The 24,823-nt window shown below is 42.1% G+C and overlaps 1 protein-coding gene across 2 annotated transcripts in view; it reads left to right on the top strand.

Annotated features, from left to right (window-relative positions):
• The window catches only part of LOC308188006 (uncharacterized protein), a 327,367-nt gene that overhangs the window by 56,075 nt on the left and 246,469 nt on the right, over window positions 1-24,823 (top strand). The window contains exons 7-8 of one of the 2 annotated variants that reach the window (XM_080576526.1): window positions 4,969-5,038; window positions 12,005-12,087. The exons of the other annotated variant lie outside the window; for it this stretch is intronic. Of the exons in view, the coding sequence (XP_080432652.1) occupies window positions 4,969-5,038; window positions 12,005-12,074 (140 nt within the window). The 3' untranslated portion in view covers window positions 12,075-12,087. The remainder of the gene's footprint in view (window positions 1-4,968; window positions 5,039-12,004; window positions 12,088-24,823) is intronic. 2 annotated transcript variants of the gene reach the window in all.

Genomic DNA, 24,823 nt, shown 5'->3' with positions numbered 1-24,823 from the left:
AGAGGTGCTTCTCTGCTTGCTGTGTCCGCAATATCCACAGCTCCTTCCTTGGCTGTGAGTATCATTTTGCCTTCAAAGGAATTTAAATCATACAGACAAAAGTAAGTCCTGCATTGGCAGGGAAAGGGGGAGGAGAAGGTAAGAGGCTGTCAAATGACCATCTTAAGAAGACTTTGTTAAAGGTCCTGTGGATCTGTATGCTGGAGCTGTCATATTTATCTGAAAGAAATGGTGAGGTGGTCACCTTTCCACTGCGTCTCTGTTGTTATCCTTGAGCAGGCGGGGTGGAGATGTTTCCACTGGGCAAACAGCATCCCAGAATTATTCTGACAGTTCAGCACAAAGTTTGCTTCCCTCTTGTCTTTGCTGTTTCAATAAATGGCATTGTAGTCATATGAAAAAAACGCTGTGATATTGGAATAGTTTGGAACAAAGTAGGTCTGAGATAAGACTAACTCTAAAAAGACTGGAGCCAGTGTCAACTGCAAACTTCATGTTGCTTGTGCAGCCCATGAACAAAACATAACATTGGTAATAACACTGATAGAGAAGTTTCAATATAGCTTATGTTTTGATCCCTACTTGGGTGGCAAAGCAGCTCCAGCCAGAGCCACAAAAATCCAGCATTCCTTGTCGTGCCATTGAATAAAAAAGGGCTACTCCGTTAGTGTCTGTTTGTATGCTCACCATGCTTCATGCTGATAAGCTTTTTCCACAAGAGGGAAAATAAAGTCCCACATGAACCAGGGCAGTAGTGGGTCTCCGTGGCAGAACCCTGTAAGGCATCACAGAAAGTAACTTACTGTCAGAGACAAAGAGGCCCATTCACAGTCACAGCAGCCGATTGAAGTGCTAGTTTATAATCGCTGAGGATCTGGCTGCGAGACCTTCTTTGGCACTCTGTTATCCCTTATTTACACTCGCGTAAGTCAGCTGGAAACCACCAAGGGGGCTGGGTGCGGTTCCTTGCAGGGAACGTTGACACCCACTTCGGTTTAGTGTTTTGTTGGGAAAAGTGAATGCATTCACAAGAACTGCACTAGAACAGAAAATTAAGAGCCACCTTTTGGCAAGAAAGCTGCTATTACTATAAAGCAACATGATTTATGTGCCAGTTCTCTTTCTTTTTTTTTTTTATTGGCACCTCTGCACTGCACTAACATTATTGGAGCTGAGCATTTCCTGAAGACAGCATGTAAATGCTCACAACTACAAGGTTCCTTTCCTTTTGTATTCATTTTTAGCAGCTATTTAAATTCTGTTTTGTCTTGAGGTGGGGGAAGCATTCTCAATGTGCATATGTGCCTTTCATCATAAGTTTCATACTCTAAGTTACTGAGTTTCTTGGTAATTCAGTGACAAAATTTCACTGTAGTTAACCAAAGTGATTATTCTTCCTCAAATGAGGTCTAAAAAGGAGGCTGGAGATAGGATCTGCCAGTGGGAGGGGATTCAGTCGTTTTCTTCTGGGCTGTGACTTTTGCAGAATGAGACATGTTTTTATTGTGTTCTTGCTGAAATGCAGTGGGAGGCTATTTTTCCTTCTGCCTAAGATTCACCTAAGGGGGAGAAAACAGCCCATTTGCAGCGCTACCTCTTGCAAGGTGAGCAGCTGGAGCTCCTCACATGTCAATTAGTTTTCACTCCCTTCAGAAGTCCACCTGGTTTGTACAACTTGGTGTGACTGGCATTCTTTTTGCGTTGTTTGCAGCTGGTGGTACTTCAACAGCTGAGAAGCGTCGATGTGCTGGAGTTTCCAAATGCCCATTTCTTAGTCTGGAGGCAGGGATCCTTAACAACAAGGAGTCCTTGGCACTGCTTTTCCCTCGCACCAAACACCCTGAGCCCGTGGTGCTCTGTTGCATTGCCTGTTCCCATCCCTAGCTGCTCTCTGGAGGGGTGGTGTGGGGTGGGATTGTGAGGGCCTTGAACACAGCTGCAGTGGTGATTGGCCACTGTGGGTTTAAATTGCATCTGGCCCTGCTCTTCACTTTATCCAAGCACAGTTCAAAAACCCACATCATAACGCAATACTGTTTCAGATAATGTTTGTGGAAGCTCATGATGCTCGGATACAGGCAAATCAGAGAAATTCAGAACCCAGCCACGCAGATGATTACAGCTGGGGGCTGGCACGACTGCTTGCAAGGAAAGATTGAAAATGTGTAATGCGCCTAACTTGGCTTAAGCAGCAGCTGATGTTGCACAGGATCATCCTCTAGAAGGTTCAAGAGCCAGATGAACACAATTGGGAGCAATCAGTGTGGGCACGTGAAATGGGACAAACATGCACTTAGGCTGAATAGCAGCCAGTGTTACAAAGCGAAAGACCTAGGTGATCAGCAAGCCACATCCTTTTTTGTGCTGGGAGCTCTCAGCAGCTCAGTCTCCTCTCCTGGGAGGGAGGAACGGGCTGGAAAAATAGCTGACCAAATAAGAAGGGCAGACAGGTTGCAACCCAGCCTTTTCCAGGTGGAATAATCTATGTATTAGATCTGGGATGGTTTTTAAAGAAAATGGTGGAAACTCCATGAAACATAAACACAGACAGGCCGGTGTACCAGTGAGTGCTCTACAGAGGTCAATTAGGAAATTGTAGAAGGATGTATTAGAGGCCCTATTAAGACTTGTTCCATCTCTAAGCTCTAAGATTTATGCCAAATGCACTCAGCAAACAAAGAGAAGCTAAAAATAAAATGAGAAGGCATAATGATTTCCAGTTGTGTTTATTTCCTGTCTCGTTCCAATGATCAGACAGCAAAGTTGGCAGCTTTTATCCCTCTTAATCTGTGGGTCACTGAATGCACCGTTCTCAAATTCCAGGGCTCAGTTTGTGCCACATGGATTTCTCGCTGATGCTAGAGTGGTTCCTATGACAAAATTTGCAACTTTCATAACTTTTCTTTCTTATTTTTAAATTTCTGTTGTATGTGTGCAGCCAGTGCAACTTTCCAAGGTAATCAAACCATCCCTGTATTTAAGTCATAGGAAAAGAGGAAAGAAGAATATTAATCCAAAAAATGCTATGGGTGCCCGCTCTCTTTTTTTTTTTTGTCTAGCCCAGCTGCTGCCCTCAGTGGACACTGAAATAATGTAGGCAGGTCACACAGTACTGTGTAAAAATATGTTCTATTGTCTGTAATCTGTAATCTTCTAGAATCTGTTACCTTAGTTCTAGCACCCAGGGATATTACCAGCTGAGGAACATCCATACTCACTCTTTTACACCTACCTGAACTCATTTAGTCTGATGCAGAAGTACAGATAATTTACAAAGCATTTGAAAAGTTATATAGGAACCTGCTACAAAGATCTTACTGCACTGGTCGAGTTGTGACAATGTGACTACGAGCCCAGGAAACTGGGATCCAGGCATGTTTTTGTCTTTTGCACATTTATAAAATCTGGTCCTCTTAAAGTCTTTTCCCTCACAGGTTTTCTTTGTACTTGTTTTCCTACTTTAAAACAATGACATGAGGAGGAGAGGTATGCCTTTTTTTTTTTTTTTTTTTTTTTTTCCTTCTGTGATGCTTTTTGGGAAACCCTGCTGTAGCAATGACTCATGCTCACCAACAGATGAGCAATTTTTGATGAGTTTCAGAAAGCACTTGCTACTTGCTTCTATTCCTGGAATTATGTGCGTTCTGCTAACAAAGCTGATGAAAAGTTAGATGAATATATCAGCAAGAGCATTATCTCTGGGACTCTGGCTGGTTAGCATCAGTCACACAACTCTGGAGAGAATCTGCATACAGAGGAATGAAGGGTTAAATCCTGTTCCTAGTTTGTCTGTTGAGAACAGTGGCTGTATGGCAGTAATAGAGAAGTGTTTGTCCACAAGCCTTTCTGAAAGGCAAAAAGTGCTGCGCTATCTGGATATCCCTCTGCAGACTTTCTCTTTCTAGGAGAAAACTGCATCTACTGGGCTTTTGGAAGAAAATAGTGCTGTGGACACAGTGCCTCATAATTAACCCATCTTGTCTATAACGGATGTGTTGCTAAAATGTGCTGAAACTTGCTGGGATGATGGTGTTCAAAACCCAGCCATGGTAGAAAGCTCTGCACTGAAGCACTGTAATAAGGAGAGAATTAGTAAGAGGAAAACTGTGAGATTTTAAAAAACACAATAGATGAAAGAGAGGGTAAAGGCTAAAATCAGAATAAATCAGTTGGTCTCTCCTCTCCTCTCCTCTCCTCTCCTCTCCTCTCCTCTCCTCTCCTCTCCTCTCCTCTCCTCTCCTCTCCTCTCCTCTCCTCTCCTCTCCTCTCCTCTCCTCTCCTCTCCCTCTCCTCTCCCTCTCCTCTCCCTCTCCTCTCCCTCTCCTCTCCCTCTCCTCTCCTCTCCTCTCCTCTCCTCTTTCTTCTTTTTTTTTTTTTTTTTTTTTAGTATGGGGGATGGGAGTAGGGACTCCCTAGGCAGGGCTCAATTGGAAGACTTAAATCCCTAAATAAATGTCTTAGGAAATGGTTATTGATCCTTGCCTGGAGAATAGTGCCAAAGACATTCATCAAAGGGGCAGATGAAAAGCCTGTGGTTTTGGTGTTTGCTTTGTGTTTGGTTTTATTTTTTTGCCCTCCTATAAACACAGGCAGGCTGAGTGGGGACTTTATTATTATTAATATTTTGACCCTCATCCCATGCCTATTGCGCATATGTTTTGAAACAAGTGAATCAAGATAGATATTTTTTTCATGTTTTCTTGCCTTTTCCTTTCCCAGGGTTTATTCAGATGGAGTGTACAGAAATCACCATAGGGCCTCCAGCTACCCCCACAGTAGGCATGTCTGATTTTGCTTATTCTCCACAAGTGCTCTTGTTGTTTTTTTTTCCCCTCACCTTTAAAGGTATTAGACTTACAGCGCTGTGCCTCAAGCTCTGTTTATTGAATTTCATGCTAGAATGAGTGAGAGTGGGTGAACAAACCTGTGCTTGGTGTTTCTCTCTCTCTCTCTGTGCTCTACTTGCAGCTCCCTGCAGCTACTTGGAGCATCTCACACAGCTGGAAGTGGCTGAAGCGTCCTGCACGTGCCTGGCCAGGTACGTGGGGCAGGTGTTCCTGGAGAATGCCGACCGCTCCCTTCCTGCATTTGATCAGCTAACAAGCAGGACTGAGGCAAGGGTCATTCTGCTCTCTCTTCAGTAGGTGAGCTTAAGGTAGCTTACTTAAAAGGGGACATGACACGGATTTAGTTTTAGCGAGGTAATTCTCTGTTTGGAAGATCTCGTCTGTCTAAGCACAGTTACTTTTGTCTGAACTTTGCTCTGTATAATTATAAAACCATGGTAGGAATGCTGAAGGATGTTTGCCCTGAATTATTTTTCCCCTTAAGCTGTTTAGTTTTGACTGCAGTAAGAGGTTAAGAGCATGCTTAGAGAGGTTTAATCATGGTGACTTTTGTGGCCTGAGTGATTCCACACTGCTGGCTCTTAATCCAACTATATAGACTGGCTTCAGCTGGGACTTAAAATATTCATGTGGTGCTCAGGAAAAGTTAAGCCAAGCAGAGAGCTGACAAAAAAAAGACGAGCCTGCTTGGTCCTGGATGCATACAATTTACCCACGTCGCCAGGAAGAGAAAGGTGAACCTGTGTTAATTTTCTGTCTGTGTTGAGGCTTTGGGATTTCCTGAGACTGCTTGTCCTCAGCCTGCATCTGGGTATATTTTTGTATTTAAACAACCGTGAGTGAGTGAGCAGGTTTAACCTGGACAACAACTTCAAACTTGGGCTTAACTTGCAGAGTAAACATACCTTTAAGGCATTTGAAAAAACAGCAACCTGTCCTTAGGATGTCTTGAGAAACTGGGGAAACATGTGCCAAGCTTAAATGCAAATGGCCAAATACTTTCACAGTCATGGACCGGAACAGTGTGGTGTGTGCGGGTTTTGTTTCAGTTGAGGTTACATTAGTTAAGGAAGATTTAAGAACTATGAGTATGTGTGCAAGAACTATATGTATGTATGCAAGGTGTTACTCCATAAAACATTCAGGGCTGGTATAGAATAGGAATAAACCAAAGTTCCTAAAGGTACAAATACATATTCATTTAGATAACTAGGATATTAAAGAAAAACAGCAACAACAACAACAACAAATGGAACAAAACAACCCCAAAATACAACAAAGCCACAAATAACCCTCCACCCCATCTCTATCTTTAGGAGTTTAACAAGCTGTGTAAATTTGGGCCCTCAGATATTCTAGAAATGAGAGATGTAGAAATGTTTTGCAACCTGACAGCTAGCTAGGTAAGCGAAGGTTGGAGAATTGGGAAGAACTTGATGCAACCCAGTTGTGGACTTAGAGTCATGAGTATCTGCCATGGCTGTGTTCTCCTTGGCAAGCCAGTGATGTAGCACACGTATCAATGCAATGTCCCAGCTGCTTATCAATGCCAGAAGATACTGTGTTGTGAGAGCTGTACTGAGAGTGTTAAAATCTGTAGGGGCAAAACTCAAAGTGAGAAAGAGAGAGAAGATAAAATAAACTGTCATGAAAATACATATTTCTTCATTTTTAAAGTTGTTCCTTCGACTCTTTAACATTTCTTGAAAGAAGAAACTACTGATTTCTTATCTACGCATTATCTTGCTCTGGTAGTTTTTTAGAGAACTCCAGCTAGAGACACTTACATCATTTTGTGTTTAAAAACAAGCAAGTAAACAAACAAACAAACAAACTAGATGACTAGAGAATTCAAGAAAAGCATCTATTGATATTTTTAATTTTTATTTTTAATTATGGACAGTTAATGCAAGTAGGGATTTTGCAAGAGGTTTATTTCCTATGTAAGAAGACAATATAAGATCAGGAAATGTTCATTTTTTTGTTGGAACATATCTGTTTATGTTTATATTGTATTTCAAAGGTGAAAGAATAATGAAGTCTCATTTAGACTTCATTTAACTAAAAGTGTCTTTGTTAAGAGCTTTCAAGATAGAGATGGCCAAAAAGGCAGAGACTGCAGCAGTGAAAGTGTTCTTAAGAGTCTCCTTCCACTAAGACAATGACAGAAGAAGGCTAAACTCCTTGGTTTTGGTGTGCATATACACCTATCATAGGAGTAGGCAAGGAGGCATTTATATGAAGAGATTTAGGTGCTTGTGTATAGTTTTATGTTTTTGCAAGTTAATATGTCTCATTTCAACATGGCGCTGCAGAATAATTCATGAGATGTTCACAAGGACAGATGACTCAATCCAACTGGAAACATTTTCTGATTTTTATTTTTTTTTTATGTTCCATTTCTTTGTTTGTAAGTGCTGCCCAAGGAGCATTGTGTAGGTGGAATTACTTAAAGGTTAGTAAGGGTGATGTCACCTAATGGGACTATTTGTTTGGACTCAATAGGATAGCTAAGCAGTAAAGTATGTCTGATTTCTTTCTTCACACACAACTGATGTGAGAAAGTTCCCAAATAAAGAATAGTTCACACAACACATGAAGACAGCTGAAGATAAGAGACCAGTCCCAGGATAAGAGAACCAATTTTATATATGTATAAAACAAAACCCAAACCGTCCTTTTTGTCTACCCTTACTCAAATTGATCGCTGCATACTCTTGGGAATAATAGCATTAATATTTTTCCTAATGACAGGGATTAAGGTGTTTTCAGTTTGTTGGTGCCATAAGTCCCTGGTGAAGAAGTGAGCATACGGTAATTCTCTGACAAAGACCTTAAAGGAAAGTTTGATCTTTCATTGAAAATTTGTAATCACTTTGCTACTGTAGGCATTGCTCTTTTTATGTGTCGGTATGGATTTTAAGAGATATATACATGTTCAGAATCAATCCCCAAAGAAATGCCCATTTGGGAACATACGCAGGCATAATGGAGGGGAGTTACTCTTGTCTTTACTGAAGAGCTAAGTACAGGGGGAGAAAAGGACAGAAAGGAATGGACAATTTACTTGAAAAAAAGCAGAAGGGGAGAGGTTAGATGAGCAGATGAGAAGACATGAGCATAACGGAAGGAAAATGGGCTGAGAGGAAGGAACTGAGAAGCCTCAAGGGAAGTAATCTTTGATACCGAGAAAGTTTTAGTTTTCACTATGATTATTCTGAGACTGATATCTGAGGCTACAAGGCTCACAGATTCTCAAGAGCCTGAGCCAAGATGTGCTTGTGGTTGGGTTTCTCATGAGGGGTACGTATCATTGTGTGCAAGATACTGCCCTCAGCTGGGTGAAAGGTATGTCAGAGGTGCACAGGTTGTGCAAAATGTGCGTCTCGAATGGCTGGAAATCACTCGTTGTGACATTTCCTTAATAACCTGAAAATGATGGAATAGAAAAAATAATTCACGCCGATGCAGAATTATATTGAATAAGACCTCTCAGTCAAAGTAATCTTACTGGTAGGCTGTGGAAATGATATGAGAAGGAAAAAACCTCCCAAACTAGCTTCAGCTAGGAAAATGTATTTTTCTTTTTTTCCAAATTCAAATACAATTTTTCTTTATTCTTGATAAGGCTGAATTCTGTTCCCTGGAAGCGTGCTATTTAAGGTGAGCCAACACTAAAACATTTACCATGTCCCTCCATGCCAAAGGCTTATGTCTCTGAGGCACATTGAGAGCAGACTGAGGGTTTTATGTGGGCCTGAAATGATAGATGAAAACTCCATTTGGGGGAATCAGAGCAGAGAAATAAAATATTGAATGCATCCATGCAAAATTACGCCAAACTTGCAAACTTTTAGCAGTCCAATGGATGAGCCTTCCTTTACATTTTTTGACAGGACAAGGGGAGAGTGTTTTGGGTATGATTCTATTTAGGATGTATAACTTTTCACCAGGGCTTAATCATCACTGGCCAAGAGCTCACCGTTGTTTTCCTCACCATGTTTCCACACCAAGGATTCGTGGTTCCGCAGGGAAAATCTAAAAGCTATTGACATAAGGCCACTGCTTGCTGAATCGTTTCCCAAGTATAATCAATGATACAGTTATGCTTGTTCCCCATGTGCGCACAGAGGTATGAGTGGTAGAGTAAGAGAAAAGCTGCAGTATACAAAGATTGAACTTTTTCTCCTCGTAGCTCTTTGTTTTTGGTGTAGCCTTGTTGCTGTGTTGCTTTGCATGGCTGATGACATCTAGCTGTGCTTCAGAGTGGAAGTGGGAGAGACAGTGCAAATCTGCACACCCCTGGAGAGAGGGGGATTGTGTTTCAGGCGACCAGAACCATCTCACTGGTCTGGGACACAATAAAACCATAACCAATTTTCTCTGTCCTTGTGCCCTGCCCTCCTTGGCATGGCTGGTCAGTATTCTGGTGTGCCTCTAAGTGGTAACTGAACCTGGTTCATGGATTTTGCACATATGTACCTTTGAATGATTTCGGGCTAGTTTTTATTTTCCCCAAGATGCCTGTACATTACCGAGGTAATGTGTAAGATCATTTGCTTTAGAAACAACCAAGCCTTTGCCCTTCATTTTGTTATTTCTGAACCCCTCATGAGCCTAGTGCTTCCTATAGCTGATGAGAGCTGTTCTTTTATAATCATAGTTTTCCAAACACCTAAAAGTGTATTGATATATTGCAAAATATGGGTTTTCTTCTTGAAATCATGGAGTGCTCACCATGGCTTAAAAGGAAATAACTCCCTCTTTTTCCCTTCAATTTTGGGGAGTTTAAGACTTTTTAAAATTATCATTATTGTTGCTTTTATTTCTTTTACTCCTGGGAATTTGAGGTTTATGTGCCATGGATGAATGGGGTTTAGATGTCTTAGTAACCACTGGAGAAGGTGGCAGACCATTTTTTGTTTCTGATAGTACTGGTGGGAATTCTGTCTCCTGCTTGTCATAAGAAGTCTTTTGTGCAGTTCCCCTTTCTTTATACTTTAATCCAGCAAAACAGTTTCAGCACACAAGTGGTCTCATTTGCTTTCAGTGACAATATTCACAGACTTAACATAAAGCATGTGTTGGAGTGCTTTGCTGGGTCAGGACCTGCTTTGCTTGAGCTGCATATCAAGTCTGCATGTATGTTATTCTAGAAGTTTCATAACTCCATGGTACCAATAGTTCATTGTACTTAATATTTTCATGCAACAAACGTTTGTAGAAGAGCACAGATTAACCAAAACATACGTGAATAGAAACACAGATGTGTACCTACTTGTGCTCATTAGAGCTGGGATATGCAGGGTGGTCATTTCTTAAACAACTATGCTCACAAGGAACATTTTTTTTTGCCCCTTTCTTTCTTTCTTTTCTTTTCTTTTTTTTTTTTCCTTTTTTTTTTTTTTCTTCCTTGAAGTTCACTGTGTTTCATTTTGAGATTTCAGGGTGGTGACTTAAAGAAATAACAAAATAATTAAGCCAACCCAGCCTCCTTTCAGGTTTCTGCTCCGCAGAGGTATATGTTCTTGCCTCCTCAGTCTATCAGTATCCATCTGTACATGTCTGAGGGTGTAGCCCAGCTTTTTTACGCTGAGACATGTTCAAGGTATGTTCACACTGCCGTTTCTGCTTTAAGTTAAGGTAAGCAGCAGAGGTATTGGGAGCCGCCTACCAAGGAGTAACAGACAGATCACTCCTTCCACTTGTCAGCTAATGGTATGAGCTGGTTAACTGAAAGCTATCTCGTGTATGTCTATGCAATCATAAGAGCAATTTCCCTAAATGCTAGGAACAAGACAGAGGCTTATTTTGTGCTTACAAGATTAAGGGCTCATGTGACCCAGGCAGGGAACTAGTGCCAAAGCCAGGTCCCCTGAGTCATCTCAAACTGTGACCTGTGCTGATTTCACCTCCTGTTTTTGCCATTCAGTCTTTTATAAATAATCTTTTAATCAGGATCGATGGCTCCACTTTGACATCTTGGAGATCTTGGACCTGGAAACAGGTAACTAACTCCAAGGAAGAGGCTCCAGCTGCAAACTCTCAGCATCTCAGCATCATAACTTTCCCCACAGTGTGGGTTTTGATCCCGTATGTGTTGTGCTGATTGCACTGTGGAACAATCACAAAGGAAAAATATTTCCCTTTTACAAAAAAAAAAAAAAAAAGCTATGAAAAGTTAGATAACAGTGGTCCCCAATGTTTCAGCTTTCTATTTTATCAACACACATTCTTTCTGCGGGATTTCTGTTTTCAGTTGAGCACTTTGCTGAAATTCGAACCTGAAAATCCTGTTCCAGTTCTCAGTGCTGTAGGTAGTGTGATTTTAGTGGTGTGTTTTCAGTGGCTCCAGTTTCAAAGTGGAAAAGGCTTCAGCCCTCTTTTGCAGATTTGAAAAATGTTTTGACTTCACAACTTCCAAAACAAAAATTTGTTTTAAACCATTTTTCCCCCTTGGCACTGCCTAGAGAAGGTAAAATGAACTAATAAAAAAAATAAAAAAAAAAAGAATCTAACATTCTCAGACAAACATAAAGACGGGCTCTTTCTAGTCGTCTTTTCTTGTTTTGTAATGCTATTATTTTTGGTAAAGAGATTCCTTTATGGTGGATGAGATGTGGCCAAACAGGAGGCAGTGTTTCAAATGTGGTTTGTAAAGACCTTTACCATCTTTGCGAATTGGAGATATCTCTGTGTCCTTTCAAAATGAAAACAACAAACCCAACCCAAAACTGTGTTTCTGCTGGTATCTCTCAGAAAGGGACAAGCCCTGTGAGGGTAGAAACACCACCGTAAGACTGAGTTAAGATGTGTGTTTGATGTGATCGACATGTAGCTGCGTGCTCAGCCAAAATGGTGTGAGAAATGGGGGAGGATGACAGTGCAAGCCTCAGCTGGGGAGGGTGTGGAATTTGGCGGAGAAAGCAGCCTCGACCTTTGTCAAGATAAAGAAAGTAAGTGGTATCTTAGCTTACGCATTTTAATCAATGTCTTTTTAAATAGCATTTTGTGTTTGTCTAGGATGTGGTTTGAAGTTTTCACATTAGAATGTGTTAGGTAGCTGACTGTGGTCTGTTAAACATATCTCAAAGACATTAAGCCTTATCTCTGCTTGAAGACAAAAGTTGTAAAAATATACCTCCTCTCTCTTCCAGCCCTGCTGAAGATGGTTTTTGCCTGAGGCTTCTCATCATGACCTACAAGATGAGGAATTACTGCCTCTAGCCCAGCGATTACTGTGAGTGCTCCCTAAACCACACATTAGGGAAAAAATTAGCCAAGTTTGCTCAAACCACCCAATTAACATTTTAAGACATCCTTTTTTTTTTTTTTTTTTTTTTTCCTGAGGTGGATTAAGGAGAGCTTGTGTGAAGCAGCTCTCCCAGCAGAACAGTGTGCGTTTGTGAGACACATGCTTTGTAAATTTGGGGGAGTCATTTCCAGCAGAGGTGAATAACAAATAGGAAATAGCAGGCAGAAGGGGATGTCTTTCAATCAGTGCTGCTACCTGCAGGGTGACTAAATGTCTGCAGTCCACAGACCCCAGCTTGATTTGTTGGAGAAGAGAGCTCAGAGGTGCTGGAGGGAGACAGCGATAGGTTGTGTGTAGAAAGGCAAAATGTTGATATTTATTTGTGAGGTGTTATTTTCCTTTTTTTTTTTTTGCGTCATCCCTGTCATTCACCCACATAAGCATGCCATTTTCCATGCGCTGCTGTCGAAGCATGCATCCTGTCTCTTCATCTTACTGAGCCAACTATCTGTACCTAGCTATGAAGCAGCTTTTTTTAGTTGATGCTCCCCACATGAATGCTGCCTTCTCTAAATCAGGCCCAGAAGGTCTTTATGAGAATTTTGTTTCTGCTGTTTTTCCCCTCTCCCCTATATATCACCCTCAACTATATCTGCATTGGGAGTCTAATGATCTAAATCCAGATGTTTGTAACGTAGATAATAAGACAGAAGGATGTTTATGCCTGAGGAAAACAGGGATATATCTTTTTTTCAATATATACGTTTCCTCTTACTCATACAACTCTCATACAACTCCTATTACTTTAAAGTGGGAAGTATGTTCACTTTTAAAGAGAATAGCAGCTCTCCCATTGGGTACATCTGCAAAGCACTGTAAATCATTTATGTCACTCCTCATACTTTAGCCATTCTAATGTTATTTCATTCTGAGATCAAGGGATGTGCTGGGACAAAAATTATTCACATTGCCAATTTAAAGAGGATCTAAGAAACACATGCATTCCCAGTTGTCACAGCATAACCTCTGGTTGTCTGGAGCAGAGAGAGAAATACAGAGGAAGAAAGTAAACCTCCCACACCTGATTTTCACTTTCCTTGAGTCAGATAGATGAAAATCATCCCTGTGACATGTCTATATCGTCTCTGATCTAGTTAAAGCTTTGAAGAGTTGATACTCTGGTGTTAATGTTAACCCGAATGACAGAATCCTTCCTGGAGTTGACATGAGCAAATACAGCAAGAGGATGATAAGTAAATCACTCTGGCCAGCTTCATTAGTACCAGCATGGGGAAAAATCGGGTTGTGTCTCCTGTGCTAACCAGAAGTCCTTTATGCTGCTCCTGCAAAGGACTGTGCTTCAAGGAAGAAGGGCAAAGAGTAAAGAAAGTGTATTTCAGAGGTGGGAGATGGTTGATATGAAGTGAATTCCAGAGGGAATAATTAATGGGACAGATAACCGAATCCTCTATCCTTAAAATAAAATTATGTTTGCTCCCTGAATGCACCAAAGAGCATGACACGGAGATTCTTCTGATTCATCTAATGTTTCACTTGAGAGATTGGCACTAATCGTGATAAAGTTGTGAGACCCTCTGGAAACAGTGGAAGTTCATGGAAGGCATTTGAGCCCAGAACAACAAGGAAAATGTTTTTATTAAAGCCAGCAGTGAAACAGATGCTGGGTCATTAGGCACTTGTAGGAAGAAATGTAGGCTAGTATAATACATATTGGAGAGATGACAAGCTAATAGAGGCTGTAGCCTGGACAGCAGTAGATGTACAGCTGGGGGAACTGCAGGTGCTTGCTGCTGCAAAAGCAGTGAAAGGTGATGGCTGTAGAAAACCAAGCAGGTAGGAGCCATTTACCAAGTAAGAAGCAGATGTGATTTGTCATGCTTTTTACCTTAACACTAGTTTTAGAGCTTTGTTGGGAGGGAAGGAAGGAGCTATAAATTGAAACGAGTCTGATCAGCAATCAAAATGTTTAAGTGGAGAACAATATACAGGGGTCTGCTTGGATCATCAAGAAAATGTAATGGACTGGTTTTCCTTTATGACTAAGCAGTTGTAACTCACATCTGCCAACTGACAAAGAGCCTGTTGTTCTTCATTGAAAACTGGAAATAAAAAGAGAGCCACACATCTTAACCTTTTTATATTTGTGGGATATTAATGTTTAATATAATGTATTAAGTCAGCTGCCCATGGCTGTCAGGGCTTGCTGACTTTTTTTTTTTTTTAACCCGATAGAGTGACTTGATGTAAATACCGTTATCAAAAAGAGACTTATCCTAAGTGGTATGGAGGGATGAGTGCAGAAACACATAACCAGCATGCACAACTGTGTAATCCTGTCTGTCTTTAAGTTGGCTGAAAAGCACCATTTTATTCTGGGTCTGGAGGGATGTCTGGGTGCAGCATCTTTGGGACATTAATTTTAAGCCCTGAAATCTGAACTCTTCATTCATGACTGCGCTTCTAGGCTGAGGATCTGCTTTTCAAAGTAGATCTTTCCTGGTATTCGTTCTACAGGTTTCACTAGCACTAGCAGTTCACATACTGGTGAAGTAGATGACTTCTTGCTTCACCAGGAAGTTTGCCAAACTTCTTTCCTCGTGCTGTAAATTTGTTATTAATGCCTTGTCTCTCACACCCTGTGAAGTCCCATACCCACACAGAGGGTCTGAAGCAGTGTTTATTAATACACACACTATGGAGAAAGTTAGTGCATAGCTGCTAGTGCATACTTCTGTCTGCTACACTGGTTCTGGGATTTCTGCCAGTGTCTTTTCCAGGGTCATGCCCACATGTAGATGTAAGCCTGTGGTCTTGGCCCACTGAAAAGGAGCTGTCTTCCACCACCTATTGGTGAAACAGAGGGAAGAAAGGTTACACGTGATCTGTTAGCTCAAGTGGCACCTCCCATTCATTTCAGACATACAGATGAATAAACTGTGACTAATATTACTTCTGTTGTGTGATATCAGAGGTCACGTAATTGCATTCTGAACAAAGATATGTGCCTCGTAATGTTATCTCTGTTACGTGTTGTAAAGGGCGAGTCACATGTAGTGCTGATTACTAACTGTGGTATTACCTGTGTATGAGGATTATGAATGCTGATGAACCTGCTTGTTCATCACGATAAACCTGATGTCTGATAGGAATCTGGATCAGGTCTCTTCTCTACCAGTGCTATTAAGTTTTGGTCAGGAACCTGAAAACCTGTGTCTAATGTTATTAAAGCTAATGAGAGGTCCAGAACTCTCTGGAAAAGTTTATTCAAGGCAACATTTGTGAGGATAGTGAAGTAGGACAGGATGAAGAAATTTATTGGAGGAAACCTCTGGTTACCAGCTACTCAGAGAACTGACTTGTGTCTTCTGGCTGACATGGCACGAATGTCATAGAACAATAAAATGTTCCAGAAATGCAGGACAGGACCTTTTCTAGGAGGTGGGCGGTGGACCAATGCGACTTGCTTGGATGGTGCTTGGATGGTGTTTGCCAGTGATGTGTGCGGTAGTTGGCAAATACAGGATACAGTGAAGAGGGGATGGTAGCAAATGAAAAATGTGTTTGCCTTAGTGAAGAGACCAAAGACTCATGAGGAAACTGAAGCAAGAGAATACCACGGGGAATACTTGAAGAGCAAGTATTTGATATTCATTTATATTGACACAGAAAAATGAAGATACTTGTTTTTGAATTTTCCACCATCAGGCGGTACTGCTTTCCATTCCCTTCTCATCTTTTTAATATGAGAAAGTTTTTTTATATCCATGCTTAGTATTTACAAAGGAGAAAGCAGTACTTGTTTAGACTGGCTAGTGAAGCTATTTACATTTCCTGCATTCATGATGTTAGTTAATATTTAGAGGAGCCTTTCTTGAGGCTATAGAGCAGCCTATGTTTGAACAGAGAGCTTTCTGCCAAATACATCTGGTGGAAAGGTTACCAGTGTGTTTGGCTTTGGATGTAAGAACCTGGTTGAGGCTGAAATGTTGACATTTAGTATCTTAGCGTGTGGTGTGTTTGCAGCCCTGTTGTATAGTGCATACATGTTACATTGGTAAATATTTCTTCACTGGTTGTCCTGGAGACCAAAACTGTTTAACTGCAGAACAGAGGGAATTAGCAATAGCAGCACACACTTCTGTTCCAGCAGTGATAATCAGTTGACTGTCATTATGTTCAGCTTGGACTATTTCTTAAATATTCAGAGCTTTCCATGTGTGGGTTGTCATCACTTCAGCAATTTAGCTTCATCTTGCAAACTTTTATCCATAAAATTAAACAGACAGGCCTTAACAGGGCAAAATGTGTGAGGAAAGGTTCCTGACAGACGTCGCTGAAGAACTGGGCCAGTAGAGACCGCTGTGTATTGAGAGCCCAAGGTAACAAAGAATAGTTCAACACGATTGTTTTGCTAATAGATGGTAATGTGTCCTGAAATCTGAAGTGACGTTCTTGGTGTGCTGGGCTAGATGGTACAGAGCTGTTGGGACACGCACTGGCAGAAAACGTATGCTTTTAAGAGAGTCAACCTGCGTTTTGACAAACTTTTGGTATTTCAATTGTCATAGATTTTCTTTGAAATTATGTGCCAGGCAATGAGTGTGAAGCAGCTGTCACATTCCTGACAGGAATAAAATCTCTGTATTTGTATTCAAAGCTTACAGTGCCTGTCCTGGTACTATGAGAAGATACAAACACATCAGTCAAAAACATCTGTTACTCATAACAGATTAAAAACCACTTGGTCTAAATAAACACCTTTTACAAGGTTAGATTTCTGCCTTGTGTTTTTAAAACTTTCAAAGCTGTGGGTTTAACTGAGGCTTAGGTTCATCCCTTACAACAAGGACATAATAGAGGCTAAGTTTTTGTGGCTAAGCACTAAAGCATCAGACAAAGATCCCAACAGTTTCATAAATTGGAATAGATTTGATGTCCGCTGAAGCAATCTGAATGATAGACTCATTCACAAACGTGATTCTCTATATTTTATGTTTCAAGGAACAGAAGAAAAGTTTAAGTTGACCACATCAACTGTTTTGCTACAAAAAATTCAGCTGCCTGTAATGGAGACATGCCATCCTTTTAGGTCAGGGAAAGTAGGTCTCTGTCTGAGGCCACATCTGCAGAGCACTTTCCCTGAGGAAGCCCATCAGATCCCACAGGAACTGTGCTCAGATTCATAAATTGTTCCATCCCGGGCCTTGCCATTGTTAATCCTCGATCATTTCATCCGTCCTTCTGCACAGATGGGCAGGGGACTTACTGGGGGCAAGGGGAGCACGATGGGAATGGTGGTGCCCATGTGCTGGATGTGGATCATTAAAGTCAGCATTAGCGGATTATGTAGGGCTCAGGTGTCTTCTTGGCAGGAGACACCAAGTAAATTATTTATATAAATAAAGAGTCATCCAAGACAATTAACAGCCATAGAGCAAAGCGTGGTGTATGCTGGGCTGTCTCACTCCCTAGGCTACGGAGCACAACTCTTGTAAACAAGGGGTGTAAGTGGGCCAATTGCTTACTAGCCCTGCCAAATCAGAAATTGTACTTTTGGCTCAGTAGGGATAAATTGGTTGCGACTGCAATCATCCTTGCCACCCGTGCTCTAGTGTATTCCCTTGCATACTGATCCACAGATGACGCAAATTAACGCAGCTCCTCTGATAGCAACGCCCGTGCTGTTAGCGTGGGTATGTGTGGATGAGTGGCATCTGTACGTCTGCTGCGTGGTCGTCAGCCTCCTGGATTGCAGAATGTTTTGTATTGCTGTTTCTGGTTGAAGAGGGGTTCCTGTAAATCATCTCTGGGGTCTTGGTACTGTTTGGTGCGCTCCCATCTGGGGAGGCTGAGAGGCACAAAATCACGCCCTTGAGCAGGATAGTTGGGCAGAGCCAGACGGGCCTGCACAGGCAGTGAGCTGCCCTGCACGTGCTGAGGAGCACAGGAGAGCCTGTTGTGAAAACCACTGTATGGAAGCAGCTCAGGACCAACCCTGAACCTGAGCCAGCTCCCAGCAAAGCACAGCGGTGTGTCTGTGCTGGGCGCCACACCTGCACCAGCACTGCATGCAGTGAGCACCATGTAAATTTGGTGCCTGAAATAATAAGCCATAATGGAGGTAAGCTGTCTCAGTGGGCTCTGCATCCTCAGCATGGTCTCTATTTATGTATGCACAGGGGTCTGTTACGTGCCTTTGGAGAACTGAATCTGTGTCCACATCAGGTAATTGCACAAGTGAAATCTTATCAGTCGATGTGTGATCATGTAACCACAGCCTGTACAGCTTTCAGGTTAGAACAGAACTTTAGGTAGACACACACATACTTATTTTTATTTTAGCTGCTGTGCTCCCTGATGTTCTGGTCAAGACTTAAGGCTGCAAGTAGATGGCTGCTCTATACAGGAGAGGGAAGCAGACAAAGGGCAGCTGCTTCCAAGAGCTGCTCTTACAACTCCAATTTCAAGCAGAACTTCTCCAAAGCACACTTCAGCCTTTTTCCTCTGCGACAAGTGTGCTTTGTGCCCTGTACATCATGCGTGAGCAAAATGAGTGTATTTTCTTCTGGCAGAAAGGTAATTGTTTTCTTTGGGGGTTTTGTGCCCTGTGTGCATTTAACTGCCGTGGGGAATGAAGTGAAAGGGGCTTTTTCTGCTTCTGTCCGCTGTCTCAGTCAAAGGGCTGTTGGGTTTTTAGGCTGCCTATATTATCTTAGCAGGGATTTTATGTCACCAAATAACAAGCTATTAGCACAACCTTGCCACTGGGTTTTGTCACACTTTGTGTGTCAGCGTGTACATGTGCTTTTTCACCAAGCCTCGCTTCTCCCAGCGTATAGCACATTCATTTAAGGCGAGGTTCGCAAACAGCATAGCAATGCTGGAAATCACAAAAGAGGGAGCTGATGGCTGCGACTGCTATTGTAAACCTGATTTCCACAGGCCCAGCAGGGCTTGGCATTTCGGAGGCAAGTTCAGTAACAGGGCCCCTGCTGTTGCAGCTGTGCCCGAGTGGTCGGGTTTGTGTTGCCAGCCTGGAGCAGAGGCCGGGTGCGAGCAGTGCCGCTGCCTCCTGCAAGGCCCCAGGCGGCTTTAGCACCATCAGGAGCCTTCCCCGAGGAGTCTGGGGTGGTGCTGAGCAGTGCAGGCCTGGCTCTGGGGGAGCCCAGGAAGCTTTGGGGGCAGAGGCTCTGTGGTTTGCCCTCCAAGAGAGGTTGTCACAGCCCAGAAGAAAGTAGAGGAGAAAGGAGGCGTTTGGTTAACGCCTAGCTCTGTGCCTCCTGCTGAGAGGAATCCTATGTCTGCTCAATGTTCATAGCCTCCTCCTGGCTGGTTTCAGGCCTCATGGAGGAAGAACATAAGGCCTTGTACTACAGACACTTTCTGTGCTTAGAGACATTGTTTCTGAGTGTACACAACTGGTGTCCACCCAGTATTTCTACTTTTTGCAAGTAATAGCACTTTCCATTCGCTGTCAGGGCAAGGCCTGGGTTCAGGCTCTCAGTACCTCTAAGGAAGGTATGGAGTGGACCATGCAAGAAGGACTAAGCACATGGTTTTCCTTTATCCTCTCCTGTCCCTCTTTCTTCATGCTATTACAACGCACTCCATGCCACATGAGAGAAGAGTCTGTACAGTCCCAAAGTATATACATCTCCTTGCTAAATTAATATTTAGGGTGCTTGGAAGCACCTGTGACACTGAGACTGAAAATGGATGCTCAGGTCATCTCTGATATTGCGTTGGACTTCTACACAAATACATATTTTAATTTTAGTAGATATGGTAGCTGTGCTGTGACATTGTGCATGTTGATTTTGTTGAGTTATTTTGGAAACTTGAAGGCAGCACCCCATGGGCTCCTGTTTACAGGGATTAGGATGTGCTGGTGGGTATCCCCTTTCCTCTTCTCTGGTCTGCACAGCTTTCAAAATGTGATGTAGTGCATTTGCATATCAGCTATACCAATGGGTACCATCTAACATACATTGTTAGATGATTTAGGCCTGGAGTGTTTGTATTCTGTCTATCTAAAATAAATGAAGTTTATGCAGTTGCTTTCTGTCTCTTATAAATTCAGTTCTTTCTCTCCCCATTTCAGACAAATTCAGTATTATGTTAAAAATAATTAAGTACTTTTAATTGACATTGAGAAAGAGAAAAGCAATCCAAATGCTACCCATACTCTGGGAGAGGAGAGGAAAACTTGGCAATTGCAGAAGTTAATTAGCACGTATACAGTGCCCTGTCTATATGCATGTGTATCTACAGATAAGCCATAGCATGTGGCATTTCATGCTTAGTGGGAATGATGCTGGGGACATGTGAGGGTCAGGTTATTGCACTGGGGGCAGAGGAACCCTTAACAAAAGGTGCAAACCTGAAGGAATTAGGTGAGGACGTTTACTTATGTTAAAGATCATTTTTTTTCAGTGAAAATTTGCAAAGAAAATTTGTTCTATAGCAAGGATGTGAATTACACAGCAGAACCTGTGTGATTCTTTTGGCCCCTATTGTTTGTTACTTGGATATCTCAAGACTTGGGTGCATTTATCTTGGTCACACATTTCGCCCTTTCTTGTGTTGCTGGTGTAAACATTATCCTTTTTACAGATCAATACCTATAAGCCTTGTCTGTTTTGCTTAAAAACATTAGAAGTGGGCCATTTACAAACTCTTAAAACTCTGTCCTTATTTGACTTTCTCAGGGTCTCATAGGAAACCTTCTGCAGGGGAGGAACTGGAGCTGATTCTGCTGAGCTGCAGGGGAGCATTTAGACGTGCCAAAAGCACGGGCTGCTTTGGCCAGCACAGAGCCAAGGAGGCTGGCAGAGCTCTGGTGGCTGAGCCCTAGCTGATCAGTCTTGCATAATAAAAACAGCCCTGTTGCCCACTTTTGCCAGATCCTCTTTAAAGGCATTGCTCCCCATGCAGAAATGGAATGACAGGTACCCGGCTCTGCTGGCGATACATCTCTCTGTCTGCAGGTAGCAAGCTGGAATAAAAGCATTGCTCCACTCCAGGTCTTACGGACTTACACTGTGAAGCACGGACTCATTTCCACAGAGAACTGAGTGCTTTCAGCTCTTATTAAAGTCAAGTCAGCCATCACTGGATCAGACTCACAATCCTTTTAGTAATAGGGCAACTTGAAATTAGGCAGCATGTGGTGGTGGGAAATGAAAAATTGTATCTAATCCATAAATAATTTTTTAATTTTCATTGAATCACAGGTGGAAGCTTCTGGATGATTGCTTAGAAAGCATGTTTTTGTCTCTAAAATCCTTCCCCCCCCCCCCCCCCCGAAAATTTGGAAATATCTAAAGGAAAACAAATGTATTTACAAATCTATACTGAAAAGAAAAAAGAAAGTTCCCCCCCAGATCTTTTACTAGGTCCCCAGGTCCTGCTCCCTCATTCTGTTTAACATTCATTCTTAATTTTTAAAAGTGCCATAGTTCAAACCCTTTAAAAAGTTTTAAAGTTTCCTCTGTGAATGTTTTTTTTGTCCGATGGTCCTAATGTGATCAAATCCGTTCAGCTCAGCTTCAGTTAAGAAGATGAATGCCTTGAGACTCCCAACAAGGCTGTCTGTCGGTAGCATGGGATTATATGATCCCGCCATTTGGCTCAGTGTTTGCTCTTGGTGAGGCTGATAATTTCATCAGCCTCCCTGAAGTTGCGTTTCATTCTCCATAAATTCTTTAGTGCCTCTTTAAACCTCTCGTATTGGAGCACTTTGTCTTCTGAAATGTCCTAGTTTGATCTGTCATTATGGTGGCATGTCACATTCAGTTACTGTATGTGTCTCACTAGGTGCGATGTAGTGCTGGCTGCCAACATAACTAATTGTGAGTGAGTCTCGCTCGTGAGGCAGTTTGCTGGAAAACGCAGCTGAGAATACCGTTTTCAGAGTATCTGTTCTTTGAACTGTCTTGGCATCGGTGAAACACTTCATTATAAAGAGACATAATAGAACCATAGGCTGTGTCTGGGCTGGGAAACTTCTGCCCAAACTTCCCCCTTTTGCTGTCCTTGGTTCAGCTCCACCAGTGATAGCAGCTAGAGGATGGCTGAATAGACTGCTGGTTCCCAGAGCTTTGGAGTGACGCTCACAGTCGCGGCTGCCTCAGCCTTCTGCTCTTTTCGTGTGCTCCCTCCACAAGCCAGCATCCCCCTTCTGCTGTCTGGAATGGAAGCTGCTGCCTTTTATCCCCCCAAGTCCCTCTCCTCTCCAGCCTGCCTTGCTCCATAGAGTCCATCACGCCCCTGGTGCTTTTCTTCTGCTCTGCTGTTGCCTTTGGCCACTGCCACTGCTGGGTCGAGGAGAATGAGCCCAGCCGAGCTTGTTTGGCTCGATTTGGTGCCTTGCCCGCAGTCGCAGTGTGCTTCATCAGCTGGGAACTGGTGATGTGAACACAGCTCTGTGCTTGCAGCTTCCAGCACAGCCATTTTATCCTGTGCCAAGCATGTCAGTGTGACACCCAAATTTAGCATGCCAGTCACTGTTGCTTCCCTAGATACAATTCAGGCAGAGAGACTGGGAAATTGTGGCAAAAATACTCTATTATGTTCAAAGAGAGATTGATAGTGCCATTAATAAGGCTATTGCAAGCAAATAACACCTCTGTATGGAGGGAGACTTGCACTGCCCTTTACAACCATCTGTCCCTTCTTTGTTCCTCTCCTGCACTATCTTCGTGCTTTTTCTGTAACATCTATTTGAAACACTTTCGCCTTATTGGCTCCTCAAGCTTATGAAAGTCAAGTTCCCTCTCTGAAAAGAATGAATTACACCTTGCTGTAACCCTGCTGTATAGCATCAAAGAGCTGCAGTTCTTAAATTTTAGCTTTCTGAGCCCACCTTTGATAGTCTGAACCACCTTGAATGATACACAGATAGTCTGAATGATACAAGCCATGCCTGATGTAAATCTTCCTCAAATGATCGGTCCTCTCTTTTCTGCCCAAGAGTGGAATTATAAACAGTGTCACTGTCTGAAGTATCATCCTTAGCATCATAAACAGCAATCCATGAAATGAAGGCTGTTGTTTGCAGGTGGTCTTCAAAGTCAGGTCATACTGCTAGCTCCATCACATCTAATGCTGTGAGTATGCTAAATTCCCCCTTGCTCCATACCTTGGGATTATAGACTAATAAACTTTGGATTCTCTTCCCTGTTTTCTCAGGCTGTAGAATGGTTTTGGAATGCATTTGTGAGCACATTTTCTCTGCAAGCATGGATGATAAGAAACTATTGCTAATGGAAATGAAAAACCATGCTTTATCTTTCCCCCATCCTCTCAGGATCTGTAGCCTGAAGAGAAACATTAAATATGTAATGCTGTGAGAAAACTGGGAGAGCTACAGTTATGTAGTTCATTGCAAACTTTAAGGATATTTTCTGCCCTTTCAATAGCTACGTATAAGTCTGTTATTTAACAACAACAACCAAACAGCGCCCCCCCCCCAAAAAAAAAAAAAAAAAAGAGAGAAGCTGTGGTTTGGAGAAAACTAAGACCTGCTGTGAACTTTGGCTCTACCCCTGTGCTCCCTATGGATGCATGTCTTGCTCTTCCTTCACTGTCTTCCTCTTGGAAAGCAAGAGTTCTTTTACTTGGTAAAAGACTTGATTTTTTAAACATTTTTTGACCCTGAGCACATAAAAATGGATCTGAAAGGGAAGCGTGAAGCTTTGAAAAGGGCTTCCTTGAGTTTCTGCTACACAAGATACCAGAGCTGCTTCTCTCAAGAACTCACTGAGTATGCTGCCTGGGAACTGAGACTTCACCTTGTTTTAGAGCATATACTACAATGCTCAGTATTGTACACTAGGTTACAGTTTTATGTAGCTGTTATTGTAATTTCTGAGTCCTTTCCATGTAAAAGAAAACCAGCAAAGTCACTAAGACTTGCAAAAGATGAGAACCTGTAGTTGGGAAATAGTTTTGAGTAAGCAGATTTTGACCCTGAAGCCTTACAGTTTTAAAAATAGTATTTCTCAAGTCTTCCAGGAGATGCAACAATAGCTGTGAGGATCAGACTCTAATGGTTTAACGTCCTTGCTGTGCCTCCACACCAATAAGCTACTTGTTGTATCAGGAGTGATAATTCTCAAGGTCATGGACATTTCCTGCTCTAATCTTAGTCTGCTTTCACTATCAAAGTGGGATGACAGCTGTGTGCATGTGTGCTCTGAGTGCAAACTGAATTCAAAACATGCTGTACAACTTTACCTGATTTTCAAGGGCAAAGCTGAAGCCAGATCCTTTCCCAGTCTTACTTTTTGCTTAAAAGAAAAGAAATAAAAGGGGAAAAGAAGGGGAAAAAAGTGGGAGTGGGGTAATCAGGTAGTTGAGCTTTGTTACTGCATTATTTATTTTCATTAAAACCGGAATACTAACTGCAAATAGCTTTGCAAATGTTTAATTACTTCTTTCATCAAAGGCTGTTTGACACGCAAATGAAGGAAGAACCAAAGTGATGTGAAATGCAATTAACAACTGTTATGAATAAATAGGCTTCAGGCTTTCGGGGCACAGAAGGTGAGCTCTTGTTTTAATGTCAATATGGTCTTAGATCAGTGCAGGCCTACTATGACATTACAGCCTTTTTAAATTTCAATAGATTAACTTGTTCTGTTTGTTTAGGTTTTATGGTTTGTTTGAGGATTGTTCTTGTTGGTATGGGTTCAGAATT

The sequence above is a fragment of the Anser brachyrhynchus genome (assembly GCF_964034855.1).
Source record: "Anser brachyrhynchus genome assembly, chromosome: 1".
NCBI lineage: Eukaryota > Metazoa > Chordata > Aves > Anseriformes > Anatidae > Anser > Anser brachyrhynchus.
This window is presented reverse-complemented; position numbering and strand designations above follow the sequence as displayed.